At 40.0% G+C, this 14,410-nt stretch overlaps 1 protein-coding gene across 1 annotated transcript; it reads right to left on the bottom strand.

Moving 5' to 3' along the window:
- Positions 1-350: 350 nt before the first annotated feature.
- LOC140925746 (uncharacterized) lies at positions 351-13,532 on the bottom strand. The gene is made up of 10 exons (XM_073375632.1): positions 13,389-13,532; positions 11,278-11,355; positions 8,922-9,026; positions 6,885-6,992; positions 6,087-6,257; positions 5,272-5,340; positions 3,054-3,144; positions 2,813-2,888; positions 1,279-1,519; positions 351-836 (listed from the first exon to the last, which is right to left on the bottom strand). Exons 1-9 carry the CDS (start codon positions 13,530-13,532, stop codon positions 1,399-1,401), a joined length of 963 nt encoding a protein of 320 aa, XP_073231733.1. The 3' UTR covers positions 351-836; positions 1,279-1,398.
- Positions 13,533-14,410: the final 878 nt, after the last annotated feature.

Consider the following 14,410-nt stretch of genomic DNA (forward strand, 5'->3'; position numbering starts at 1 on the left):
GTGTTATTAACAAGTGCTTAGGGAAGATCCGACGGCTTTGGTGGCCCAAAAGAATCTGAAATGAAGAGTTGTGGAGACAGGAAGGGCAGCGGCCGATGGAGGAAGAGATAAAAAAAAAACGAACATGGCGATGGATTGGCAAAACACTGTGGGGACCAGACGAACATGTGGTCAAGACAACTCTTCAATGGATCCCATAAGGGAAGCTTCAGAGAGGGAGATCCAGACACACTTGGACGCGCACAAGAAACTTGAGGAGAGAAGACTTACGTATAGCAAGAGGCAATAGTCACTGCTCAAAATAGAGTCAAAGGGCAAGAATTAATGGGGTTTAAAGGTTTCAAGACTCATTCATAGTGGAAAGTGCACTTAGTTTATTCAGCTACTTTACAGGCACTCCATTCAATACTTAGAAACAAAAAGATTCAAATCAGTACAACAAACGATTATTAGAAATCCCAACTGGCAGGAGGCACCAATTGGCTATTTCCAAGCGTGGCCGAGGATTTGAACTGGGGACGACCGAGAACAAATCCAGCAAGTGTCCAGAGCGGGACTCGAACCCGGGACCGCGGGATTGCGAGTCCGACGGGCTGACCACTCGGCCACGAAGAGGGCTGAACGAAGAGGACTGATGAAGATGATAAAAACCCTAAATGATCGATCGTTTACAGAGTATTAGCCAGTCACTATTTAACGATGATGTACTAAAGCTACTTGAAAGAAGCGACCTCGTCTTCTTTATAATTCTGCAGTTCTTCTTTCTCACGTTCAACACGAGCCAGCTGTTCTTTGTAGGCTGCGGATTGTTCCTGAAGCTGACTTCGTAAGTACGCCTAAGGAGAAAGTTCGGTCATTTCGTTATTAAACAGCGTCTTGTCGCGCGTAACAAACACATACAAAAAACCCCTTTCTTTCAGACCGCGACCGCGACCTCCCGCTCAGCAGACAGGCAGCCATCTGGGCTTTAAATATATCGAGGGGGAGGGCCCCGGGGTTTACAATGGTGAAACCGTCCCTCGTCCCCTAAATAGCGGTTATTTTACAGTGTACTTAATTTGGTGGCAGCCCCCACTGTTGTTTTTAATTTGATGGCTCATTTCCAGTGACTGACATCTCCGCAAACAGTCCTGGTTGTTGTCCCTCTAAACTTTTGCTTAAGCATTGCTTCAATTTCTCTTGGGGCGATTATAAGTCACAAGAGAAATTGAAAACAATGCTTATGCAAAACTTTGGAGGGACAACAAAGAGTATTATAGTATTTTTGAAGTTCAGTACCTGTTGTAATTGGGTAACGCTACCATGTTGTGACTCCATGATCTTTCTCTCCACATCCACTGCTGCTTGTATCCGCTCACGCTTATTTTGTTTAAATTCATGCATCATCTCATGCTGTTTTTATTTTTCCTCGGATCTCACTTGAGCCACTGCGCGGGAAATGTGTTTTTCTTCCTCTCTCTTCATGTCCTCTCGTAACTTTAACACGACTTCCTGATGCGTCTCCTCCATTTCTGCAATCCTACACACAATGGAAAGAAGAAAATTAATGAAATTTGTTTTGCTTACAAAACTATTCTTCCATCGACACAAAAACAACCAAAATTATCGAATTTATGTAGTTTTCCCAGCTTAATGAAGATCTCTAACAGTCTTCTGTATTGTTTAACGCTAAGAGGTTTTTTAATAATTGTTAATATTATTATTATTCACTGATCTTAAACTGAGAAATCTATTGTTGTTTGCTATGAAGACGCTAAGCCACTCCAACATGTCCTTTTTACAATGCGCTACAAATGGTCTAGTCTCCTTTGCTGCCGTAAGAAGATTTTCGTAAGACTTTTGATCTTTCGTGACATTGAGTGGGAAGACTCACAAGACTTCAAAGGCGATAAATTGTAATAGCAGAAACATCATTTAAATAGAATTTTTAAAAACCAAAAACTCGAAAAATATTCTGTTTCCTTACTATGCGTGTTGCGAATTGCTTGTCATTTGCCTGGAAAATGAACATCCTTGGTGAAACGTGATCCTATGAACTACTTGGTTGCCTAGTACGTGACCCAAAGTCTACGCAAAAATTTCATTACACAAAGTAACGATACTGATGTTTTCACAGGAGTTGATTTGGAGAGGAGAAATCTGTTATACAAATATTGTGAAGATACGAATGAGAAGTGAGGATACGGTTCTTGAGAAATGATGTATTTCATTGCATTTTCATTCAGTTATACTAACTATCAAAGCAGACCACGAGGCAGCCGAGGATTTCGTTTGTCATCGAGGACCATCGACGAAAGATTCCCAAAAATTGTTATTTTTGTAGGCTGATTGACTCCGAAGTATACTCTCTTGTTACTTACTCATTTTCAGAAACCTAAGTATGCTAAATAGCTCCGAAATAACTTTAGGAAAACTACCCCGATGGCAATAGTGCATACGCAGTAGTCACAAAAAGCCAAAACGTTTTTCGCATCAATTGCATTCCAAAAATAATTGTCAAGCCTAGATTTAGGCATTGAAACTGTTTCCTGCCGTCTAATGCTACGGATGGCAAGTATGGAACTGGATTAAAACTTAAAGGTGGGCCAGCTTTTTCAAGTTTTAATGCTATGCCTGCAAAATTCAGGATGGTAAGTGATGCCTAATGAAATTTGTTTGATGTCTTTATCTTTTGTGTTTGGGGCAGACTGAGGCACCAAGTAATGACTTCAGCACAGAATTGATCTAAAACAGCCGATACCGCCCTGCCAGTATCCTCGTCACACAGTCCCTTTAAGAGTGAAAGTGAGTCCAGTGAACTTGGAATTCTTACTTTCCCTTCAGTTTCCGACACTCTTCCTTCTGATCTCTTAACTGGCGACACATATCTTCCACACTGTTAGACGTCTCTGCCAAAATTAAAGCAAGAACAGGTGAGTTAGTCGGTAGATGTGATACACGTTTTCGACCGTTTTTGCTAGTTCGAAATTTTAAGAAAATACTCCAAAACCTCACGGTAATGTTGTACGAAGATTTGCCGATGGCGATATTCGGTACCCGAAGTTTTCACTCACCAGAATCGGAATCCTCTGTGGCTCTCTTCAGAGCGTCTTCAGCCTTTTGCTGCCAAACAGCCTCGTTAGACAGCGTCTTGCAAACAAAATCCTGAAAAAATAGAAATAAAAAGTCCACGTTACAATTCATTCTAATTCATTTGTTGTTTGACCTATTTAGTGAAAACAAAGATGGCATTCTAGCTCGTACTGATACTGTCTGTTGATCTTCAGCTCATGCTACAAGTGTACTATTGCGGCCCTTTAAACCAACGAAGCTGTAGAGATCTGGTGGTAAGCAAGGCCGTTAAGACAATAGCCCTTGCACGTTCGATATATCAACATTCTAACACGACTACGAGGCTTTTGGGACAAAATTCCAAATTTTTCACGAATTCTTGATTGTCTCGCAATTTCCAGAGAAGACTTGAGCAAAAAGAAAACCAAACCAAAATATTAAAAAAATGACCAGAAAGTCTCGGAGTCATGTTAGAATTTTAATATATGGCACGTGGTCATAAGCTACGTGAAAACGGACGCAACAACACGCAACATTGTTAGCCAACAATGCTGTGTCCTGTTTACACGGGCTTATAAGCTACGAGCAAACGGATGTAACAACACGCAACATTATTAGCCAACAATGTTGCGTCCTGTTTGCACGGGGTTATACGCTACGAGCAAACGGATGCAATTACTTCCAACATTGTGGCGCCAACAATATTGCGTGTTGTTGGGTCAGTGTTGCACTGTTGTGCAAACGGACAAAACATGTAAAATCCAACAATTTTGGGAGTTGTTGGCCAACAATTTTGCGTCCGTTTGCACGAGGCTAAAGCATCATGATAAACTTGATTAACAATGGCAGTGTTGTCGAGGGCGATTCGTTTTTAATATCTCCTTTATTAATTGTTTTAACTACATCGAGTCCTTAATGTAAAAACTCTGTCAACCTATTTACAAGAAATTCAAACGCAATCTAATAACAATCCTAATTTTGACCATAATAACTGAAAACATTTCAAAGGATGGTACATGTCCGACCTGACTTCGATAGTCGTTTCTATGGATGGAATATACAGCAGAGAAACAAACGATCTTTCTGAATACGAGTCTAAGAAATAAAAAGTACAGCTTTTTTGCTGTTCAGACCGTCTCCGGAAAACACAGCATAGAAAGATATGATTTTCTTAACATGAAGTTTAAGCAACAAAACGACTGCTAGTATTTCTTACAATGAAGTTCCCACTATCGTCACAAACTTACTAGCAAAACTTCTGGAATGTATAATAACCCATAAAGCGCGATCCAAGAAGTGAAATTATGAAAATTCAATGGTATGGTCTTTAAATGATAATGTATACATTTCTAGCATCGCTTTAGAGTGAGATATGTAATCCCTGCTTTATGAGGGGGGGGGGGGGGGGGGCGGGGGGGAGCATTCTTTGTCGCCATAAAATCGGTAAGTTGTGACATTTTTGTGACTGAAATCAAGTTTACAAAGAGATTTCCCATAAGAATGTGAAGACTTGTTGGCTGGTTCAAAGTTAATGAAATATATAAGTTTACTTGTATCAAACGCTCGCGAGGTAACATCTATCCTCCTCTCTTTTACATAAGATGTCTGAGATACTTGACACTTTCGCGCGTTCAGATTTAGAGTTGTGAATTGAGTTGTTACCTCGTTTGCTGTATAATCTTATAATGACATACAATGACACGGTAACCTGCAATTCTGTTCTTGCAAACATCTCGTTAGATTTTACTTATGATTGTTGAGAAATGTTGTGTACCATAAAGGCTGGTTTTCACTAACGACAGAGTCGGAGTCGGAGTCGTAATCAGAAGCGAAGAACTTTATTCTGCTTACGACTCCGACGCTCACGATCAAGTGAAAACTAGGTTGTCGGAGTCGAAAGCTGAAGCGGAAGAACTAAACCAATCATCAAGCGTGGGAACGTGCATTATGATTGGTTTATCCTTCCCCTTCTTCTTCCAACTCCGACAATCTGGTTTTCACTTGATCATAAACGACGGAGTCATAAGCGGAGTCAGAAGAAAATAGAAACATTCTGATTCTTCCGAATCCGATTCCGTCGCGCTCATGACTCTGACGACTCAGATCTTTGATTTTCACTAAGTCATAATCGCTCTTGCGACTCCGTTTACGACTCCGACTACGACTCCGTGAAAACCATCTTTAAGTGGTACAATGTTGGGTGTCCTGTGATTTACTCACCAGCATGCCTTCTAGATGTTTCCGCAGTTCACCCGTTGAATCTTTCAAGTCTTTGTCTTTTGCTTCTTTCTATCATAGTCAAAGAGAGCAAAAGCGTAAATGATTGAAAAAGAGTATTACGAAAAGAGAAATCCCATTTAGTTCTAAAAACATTACTAACTATTTCAGATTTAGCAAGCTAGCTGTCGTACTTTCATTAGCGACAACATAAACTGAATTAAGAGACAAAGAGCTGCGGCAGAAGGGTCGCTGTTGACCGATAAATTTAAGGGTGTGGAGGGGAGGGGTAAGGAACTTCAGTTTTCAGTTTTTCAGCCTTTCATTAGCAGTTACGTAGGAAGCCGCGGTTTTTTTTAGCTTAAGGGTGACATTTTGTCCAAGGCTCAGCGATCACTTTACCACACCCACACTAATAAAATCTCCACACAAAAGAACTGTTACCAAAGAACTCACCTTCTTGATAAAATACAAATAATTCATTTTTCTTTTATCCGAACACTCTCGATTATTTCTTGGCGGTGGGAGTGGGGGTGGGGGGGGGGGGGTGGACGGAAAACCTCCTTCCATTTGAGGGAAAAAGCCGCGAATTGGGGTGGCGAAGCACAAAACACCCCCTCATTTTATAAAGGGGGAGGGGAAAGGCTCATTTGGGAAGTTTTGAAGAAAATGAAACATGAAACAAGTCGTGTTGGGGGTAGGGTTCACGAAGCACTTTACACTATCACACTCGAAACTAACATAGTCTCCTCCGCAGCTACTCGGGAAGCATTGCGTGAGGAAAAGTAACAAGGATCTTCGGAAAACTCTGAACTCACTTCACTTTCCGAGTTTGCGTACTGCTGGACTTCTTCCACTAGAGTTAACTTCTCTTGAGCCAGATTCCTCACGTGATCAAGCAATTCATCGTCATCCAGTTCATGATCAACTGTTCTTTGAACATCGCCGCGGAATGTGTGTTCAACCAACTTTCGCCGGAAACGATCAAACTACCGAAGGACATAAATACACAGGCATTTTGAAGTTATTTCTGTAAGCCCCACCTATTCCCATTTTGAGAATCGCTTTGGCGGCTAGCTTGCACGTGACCTGATTCCCGTGATACCCAAATAAAATGGCCGCATGATATAACAAGATGCCGGGGGAGTGTGAAGTGTAACCTTTAGCAAAGGACACCTTAATACTGTGGATTTTATCCAAGAAATTTGCCTCTAACTGTTGGCTGAGAATGTTATTCATTATACCAGCGTTTTGTTGCTTACTTGCAAGCTACAAGAAGCTGAGGATGGGAAAGGCTTTCCTTAAATATATTTCAGGCAAAATATTTGATTTTTCCTGCTCTTTTTCAAATCAAGTCTGTAGAATGGCGAATGATGAAAGACACTAAAGGATACACAATTCCACAGAGAGCACAAAACCATGCCCTATATCAAAACCAAATGGTTGAAATTCTATTTTCTGTTTTAAACAAAAAAGGGGACTAAAAACTGTACCCTTTACCCATAAAGCTGATGTAAGGGAGTAGTCCCCCCAGCAACATTGTTTCATTGTTTCAAAAAAGCCATGCCAACAACGCTTTAACAAAATGCGTTACTGTAAAATCCTAGTTCACTTACTCTTTTTTCCAGTTGATGAAAGTCAACCTTGAGCAGTTTCTCAGCTCTTTGTGCGTCCAGACACTGAGCTCTAGCGTGATCCAGTTCCTGCTGAATCGCTTTGTCGCTCTTTTAAGAGAGAAGGTTTGTTTACTGATTACCTGACTGGGTCATTTTCAAGTTTAAGCGTGGGTGGGACTGGGTCGGTTTTTCTCGAACTGCGTTATGGGACTGATTCAAGAATACAAGGTGGGTAAATACAAAATAAGATCGACCTAAGGGAGGTTTTTGAGCCCGCAATCAAGACTGAGCAACCACCACTAACCCTTATTTTTACTAAAAACCGCTGGACACGAAACCTCCCCTGGGTCGATGTTACATTGTCACAACCTACAAGGTGTTCCTCAGTGAACCCAGCTCAATGGTCTTATTGTCCTTGAGTTGCTTGAAGCTCAGTTGTAGAGCATGTGGACTACCCTATTTTAGGTAATTAAAGCTTCATAAAATTATGGTACAGTCAAACCTCTTTAATACGGACACCAAAGCTACAGAACCAAGTGTCCGCTTAACAGAGGTGTGCGTATTATAGAAGTAGGAAATGTATGAGTTCTGGCTTTTCTGGGACCAAACGAACTGTCCGTAATAGAGAGGTGTCCGTATTATAGAGTTGTCCGTAAGGAGAGGTTAGACTGTATTGGAAATTAACGCGACTTAGAGAAAACGACTTTGAAATAAAGGAAATTAACGAGGAAGAGAAGATAATATTTCAAAATGGAGAAAATTGACGCGATGCTCACAAAGAAACTAAACTTTTCGGGACAACAGAAACAAAGCCAGGCCCAGTTCAAACGTCGAACTTTGTATGTACCAAACTTAATACCTATTTGGGTCGGCCCAAATCACAACAATTCGACGGTTGATTCGGGCGTCGAACTTAATTAGTCGGACTCAATTAATTTTCACAACGTACAATGGTCTACAATGTTCATCAGTGAAAATGAATTATAGTAATTTATGCATTAGTTTCGACACATGAAAAGTTCGACGTTTGAAACGAAGTCGCTCCACAGTCCAAAATCATGTGGGCCGCTCGATCTTAATTCATGGGTTGACCCAAATTAAATATGTCGGACTTAATTGCTTCAAATGTGGATCTCTTCATGTTCTTAATAGAAGGGATTAGAATCGGTACATGAAAAGTTCGACGTTTGAACTGGGCCTTAAACGTATAATCTGAAATGGAAACTTTGTTCGAGGTACTTTTCCTAACGCACGAAGGGAGTCTAACGAAGAAATCTGGCCACTTCGAGGGTTCTTGACGGTTTCACTGTTACTGGCGGATCTCCACCTTGATAAAATACTCCTTTTTCCTAGGTGTCAAGAATGTCAGAACTGTATCCAAAATAGTGGAAATTAAAGGAGCTGTGTCGCGAAATTTATCAAAACTCAAACAGTGGGAACTGCCACCAAATTGAGTGAATCATAAAAATAACAACTCAAAACATTAAAAGAAAGTATAAATACCACAGCAAATACAAAAGAAGGCAAAGATGGACAAACTTGAAGATTAAAACGGATTGCAATTGTGGTTGTTAGCCTAACAGTTTTTCAGAGTTCATTTTTGTTGTTTTTAGCGTTTGATATAATGCATGGTGCATACATTTGTTTGGCACAAAGCTGTGATTTTGTCACTTCGAGTAATTTCTCCGCTAACGTTAAGTTCAGTTGTAAGTTCCATAGCAAATAAGAACGCATAATTGGCACTAGATATTGACAAAATGAACCGGACAGCCGTGACACAGCCGCTTTATGATCGTGGAAATCAAAGCTCCACATTAACGGCGGGAAAATTAACGTTTCAAGAAATTAACGCGACTTTAAAATTCGTGAGGCGTTAATTTCCTATGAAAAGGCAATAACCAAAAGGTCATGGGTTCGACTCCTGTTTGGAGAATTATAAAATCTGGTAATATTATGAACTTCTGCAATGTAGTCGGACTTGCTCCGATTCAGGCACAACATCCGAGATATTCAGGGCTAGGTGCTATGGCAACTAACCTGTCTTCCTTCGCTGAGATGACCTCTCATCTTCTCTAACTCGTGTTCTAAATCAGCGATGGTTTTAATCCTTTCCTTCAATTGCTTCTCTGTGGTCTGAAGTTTCTGAAAAGGGCAAAAAAAGAAATCAAAGAAGTAAAATAACATAATTGGTACTCTCATTCACAGGAGCAGACAAGAGTCGACACTATGTTTGAATACAGGCTTGGGTAAAAACGACTGTGTAGCAGACTAGGGTAACGATGCACAAATGATATATCTCAATGAACTGCCTCAGCAAGCCGTTTACAAATAATCCTGCGGCTAAACTTAATGCATGTAAAACCGGCAGAAAAAGAAAAAGCTACTTAAACGAGCAATTAGTTACAAGGAATTACCTGAGCTAACGAGCTTGCAATACAAGCATGCATTGAAATTATTACATGTATAACTACAACGAAATAAAACTGTGATTACTGTTGGTATTAGCTTCTTCCAGTAGCTGCTTTCATGGAAACTTGAACGCTTCACTTTCCACAAAAATTCAGACTGTGACTTTCCCGATAAACCAAAAATATTGCGTGGCTCTGTGCAGAAAATTTCCACGTTTTTTTCAAGTGGCTTGACATTCATTAAACTTCAACGGACTCTGAAAACCTGTCAGCCGCTCAGACCAGATCAAACAATATAGAACGAATTATGACCCCATTAAAAACAACGGAATGAGAAAAAAAAAACAGACATTTTGCGAAAGACAAGAGCATTAATAGAAACAAGGATATTTAATTTGTGATAAAACTTAATTTTGGACAATCCAGACTTCTTTGGTTTTAACTAAGAAACTACAGGGAAACATAACTATTCAGTTTATTGACATTCCTGAAAGGATATTTGTCTCGTTTTGTTTTTAAAACATGAAGATGTATCAACAACACAAAAGCTCAAAAGCCGAATCCATTACACTAAGTAAACAAGTAAGCGAACTTCCTGCTGCACGCATTTGCAAGCGTAATACAGTCACAGCGAAAGTTTAAGAGCACACAGTAATTTTCAAGGAGTTATAATAACTGCTCTAGTGCGGTTAATTTACCTCCTTACAGTAGAGTTATTTTCTTCGGAGTTATTTTAACTCCAAAAAGGAGTTCAAAGAACTCTTTTTCAGGAGTAAAAATCACCCCAGATTTGGAGTTAAAGAAACCCCCCAAAAAGGGGTTATCCTGTACCTAAAATTTTTACTCCATTTTTGGAGTTATAATAACTCCCTAAAAATTACTGTGCACGAAAACAAAATGGCGGCTTACGAGAATGAACTGGACAGAAAGGAATATGGGTTTATCAATAGCCTTCGTATAAAACGTGTTAACAATGACGATAAAAGGATATTTAATTGTCTTGGCTTTACTTATTACATGTAACTTTGTACAAAAACATTGTTGATTAGAGTTATGTAAGGCTTGCCATGAATTAATCCCTCATAGCGTCATAACTCTGCGAATATTTTACCAAATTATCAAACCAAATTATCCGGTAAACATCTGAAAAATATAGGCTTAACAAATCTCTAACACTCCGTTGCATTATGTATGTAATAAAAAATAAATACTAAAAAGTTTTAAGTGTTTAAGAATAATAATAATAACTTTGTTTTATTGTCAATGTATTTAGCTCAACAGTTATATTAGCTAATTGGGGACACTTTCGTAAGAACTGGCCCTAATCTATTACATGACTTTTAAATTAATGATCTTACCTAAAACCTAAAACTATATACAAATGTTCATGACTCTGAATTTACACAAGTCACGGCAGTTACTATTATTATCTATATGGCTAGAAAGGTCCACACCGCGTATATGTTTCTTGAATGTTTTGAGGCTTGTCAAGTTTCTCAGCTCACTACTGACGTTTGACCAAATGAAAGGTCCTTGGTAGCGTTTGAAAAGTGAATTTAATATGTTACTGCGGGCAATTTCAATGAAGAGAATCACATGATTTAGAGCCTGATTACACGGAGGTGGGGGACCCCAGGTAGGTGTGGTAACATGTGGCGGGTCACCCCACCCATCATGTAGACGTGATCAAATTAAAATGAGAGATTATATGGACAGGCGGGTTACCTCACCTCCCTAGGGTCCCCCACCTCCATGTAAACAGGCTCTTAGAAAAATGGTTAAGATAGTTAAATTAACTAATTATTTAGTACATCCTTAACCATTATTCCACATGATGGAAAATGAAACACGATGGAAACTGTACCTATGTACGGGCTGTTTACTAATTATAAGACCGATTACAAGGTGTTAAACCCAGAACTCTAAAATAAAAAAGGTGATGTTTCAGATGGGAAGACCTTTATAACAGATCACTCAATTCTTACCCCTTTTGCTGCATAAAGCTCTTGTTTTAATTTTTGTGCCTCTTTCTCCACTTCTTTAGCGGCCTTCTGCCTTTCCAGCTGAAAATAAGAGAAAGAAAGCTTGAACGTTACATACAGTTTGTACATTATTTATTAACCCAGGGGCACCCAACGACTGTTTTCTTTAAAATATCTGTTCGGAAAAGCAACTATTCCCTAGAATTTTCTATCAGTCACTTGGACGACGGCTACAAATTTCTAGATGACTGTTCCATTCATCAACAATTTTCGAAGCTTATCTAATAAATTCCCGACGATTTTCTGAAGATTAGTTTTCGCATTTTACTTCCCAAGTTAGGTTATTTTTCATAGAAAAAAGGAGACCCAGAATTTTCCGATTCAAAAATATGATGGAGAGATCAATAAGAAAATGTCTCACTTTCGTAATACGTCAAATTTCATCTAAAATTTTCGGGAAAATAATATTCAAGCCCTTGTAATTTCGAAAAGACTCAATTTTCCCTAGGATGACCGAACAGATACAAATTTTACAACGCCGCTTAGAATGCTTTTCTAGATATCTTAAAGTACTCTGGATAGCCTAAAAAGTGTTTTCAATGTATTTAGGAGCAAACCGTCGTTGGGTGCCCCTGAATAACCCTTAAGTGAAAAATACTTTACAGAATGTTAAAAGGAGATTGGGCACTTTGAACGTTGTCGTTTTTAGTGACATATAAGTGAGCTTAAGCAAAGACGACGGCAACGAGAACAGCAAAAAAGCAATAGGTTTGGATTGGCAAAACAACAACTTTGCACGTTTATCACGCTTTTTTGTACATTTCTTTGCCGTCACTGCACGACTACGACGTTAAACTTCCCGATTTCACATTTTGTGGAGGACGTCAACACAAGACAACGACCTTCTTTTTCTTTCTCTGAAAATTTGCCAATATATTTGACGAATTGAACGAGATAGAATAAGCGCGATAAAGTTTAAAGCCACGCGAATTCACTTTTTAAGTGATGTTTTCGTAGCCGTCGCCGTCGTAGTTGCTTAAGCTGCCTTGTAGCTTTAGTTCCAACGGTTCAATAGTGAGCTTAAGAAGGAACATTCTGAAACGATGCACGTCAACTGGAAGTAGCGTTTTTGCCTTTTCGCTAGTGGCCTCGCCCAAATTATAGGGCAAATTGTCTCTATAAGAGTTAAAACACTTAACAATACAAATCTGGTGTCGTCAGGGCATTAAAAGGGAAACGGCCTGACTTCCGATTGATGTGCAACGCTCAAAACGTCTCCACTGAAACTACCTAATATGTAGTCGACTAACTGTACAAGTGACTCTTCTGTGTGACTCTGCCCGCGAGCAAGCTTTTCAGTCGAGTTACATTGTTTGAAGCCACATGCAAGCGACACACGACAGGAGACACGAGAGAGTAGGTTGAAGAAAGAAACAAGGGCTCTACTTTCCTCTGCTTCACACGTGCTCGCTTCGCTCGCCACACAAAATGGAAAGCTTGCTCGCAGGCTGTTTTTATAAAGTTTCATATAAGACAGCTATTGGCAGTTTAAAGGCGTCTATTCGAACTCAAATCATCACATATCTTTGCATTATCTTTTATGGTTTAACCTAAGAAAGGATTTTGCCTACACTAGGAGCGTTGCGTGACGACACTAAAATGGCTGCGAGGGAGACTAGCATTCCGTGCACATCTCAGCCCCATTTTGCTTTAAAATGACAAATCCCGGCCCTCAAATACAAAGGCAAATCCCGAATCCCGAGATTCAAATAGGGCAAATCCCGGATCCCGAGATTCAAATAGGGAAAATCCAGGATCCTGAGATTTAAATAAGGCAAATCCCGGATCCCGAAAAACCTATTGGGAACCCTCGATACAGCCGAACGTGTAACGCGGAAAAATTAATGGTTTCCCGTCGTAGCCTGCGAACAAGCTCTCCAGGCCATTTGGTGGCCAGAAATGGAGAGCTTGTTAGTGGCTTCTCCACGTAGCTGAGGGCGCCTCTCCAAACATTCAAACGAAGGGGGAGTGTTGAGAGACAGCTGTACTCGCAGGCTACGATTAAAATTATCTTTGACGTTAAGGCAACATTAGTTTCGTGTATTATATCTAACCTTCGTCGACATGGTGGAAATTGTTGAATCCTTTTCACGTAGTTCCTTCTTAAGTTTTTCAATCTCTCTCTTCGCCTGATGCACTAAGGCGTCCTTGGCACAGTTTTCTCTCTGTAACCCGTTGAGCAGTGTCGTGGACTGCATTTTTTGCTTGTTTAGCTTTTCATTTTCGTTGGATAGTTGAGTAATTCTTCGCTCCTTCTCAGCGATGTCAGTGCGCAACGATGCGATCTTGTTTGTGGTTGCGTTTGGGTCCGTTTTAACCCAGCGGAAGCCTTAGGCTGTGAATAATAACCACAAATATCCAACTTCCATAAGCTTTTACAGTGAAACTCTACTTAAAATAGAACGTTTTCCAAATTGTCGAGGAAAACTTGCTTCAGAAAATCAAAATACATAAACAAGCGCCCCAATAAACATTAACAGGTAAAGGTAAAGAGTCCTTAATTTATGTCGGTAGCTCGAAATAGTCATCTGACTAAGGGTTGATTTCCACTGTCGCGTAATGTTTCCGTGTGAACACACGTAAAATTTACGCGCGTAACTGAAATATAGACAGAAAGGCCACGCGTAAACGTGAAAGTTGAGCAAGGATCAACTTTTACGTTTAGACGTGACCTTCCGCACATTGTCTCTATTTTATTTACGCGCGTTCGCACGATAAAAATTACGCGACTGCGGAAATCCACCCTAACAAACCTGAGGCCGACGATGCGCTCGTTTTATCCGCCCTTTCTCCATCAGTGATCCGTTTTAGGCATTTTTATAGCTACTTAAAGCTACACGGAAAGGGAAGAAGTCGAAAAAAGGATTTGAGGTCACACCTGGGAATCGTACTCAGGACCTCCCGCACAGAAGGCCGCGTACTAACCAGCTGTGCTAATCCTTCCTCCTTCATTGAAAAGAAAAAAGCCTTGGAAAATTCTCCCCTTAAATTTTCTGCAGTAAGCCTACTTTCTGTGTAGTTTTTCATAGAAACTAAAGTAAAATTCCGGTTGCCATCGCTTTAAGCACATGAAGCA

The sequence above is a fragment of the Porites lutea genome, chromosome 1 (assembly GCF_958299795.1).
Source record: "Porites lutea chromosome 1, jaPorLute2.1, whole genome shotgun sequence".
Classification (NCBI taxonomy): domain Eukaryota; kingdom Metazoa; phylum Cnidaria; class Anthozoa; order Scleractinia; family Poritidae; genus Porites; species Porites lutea.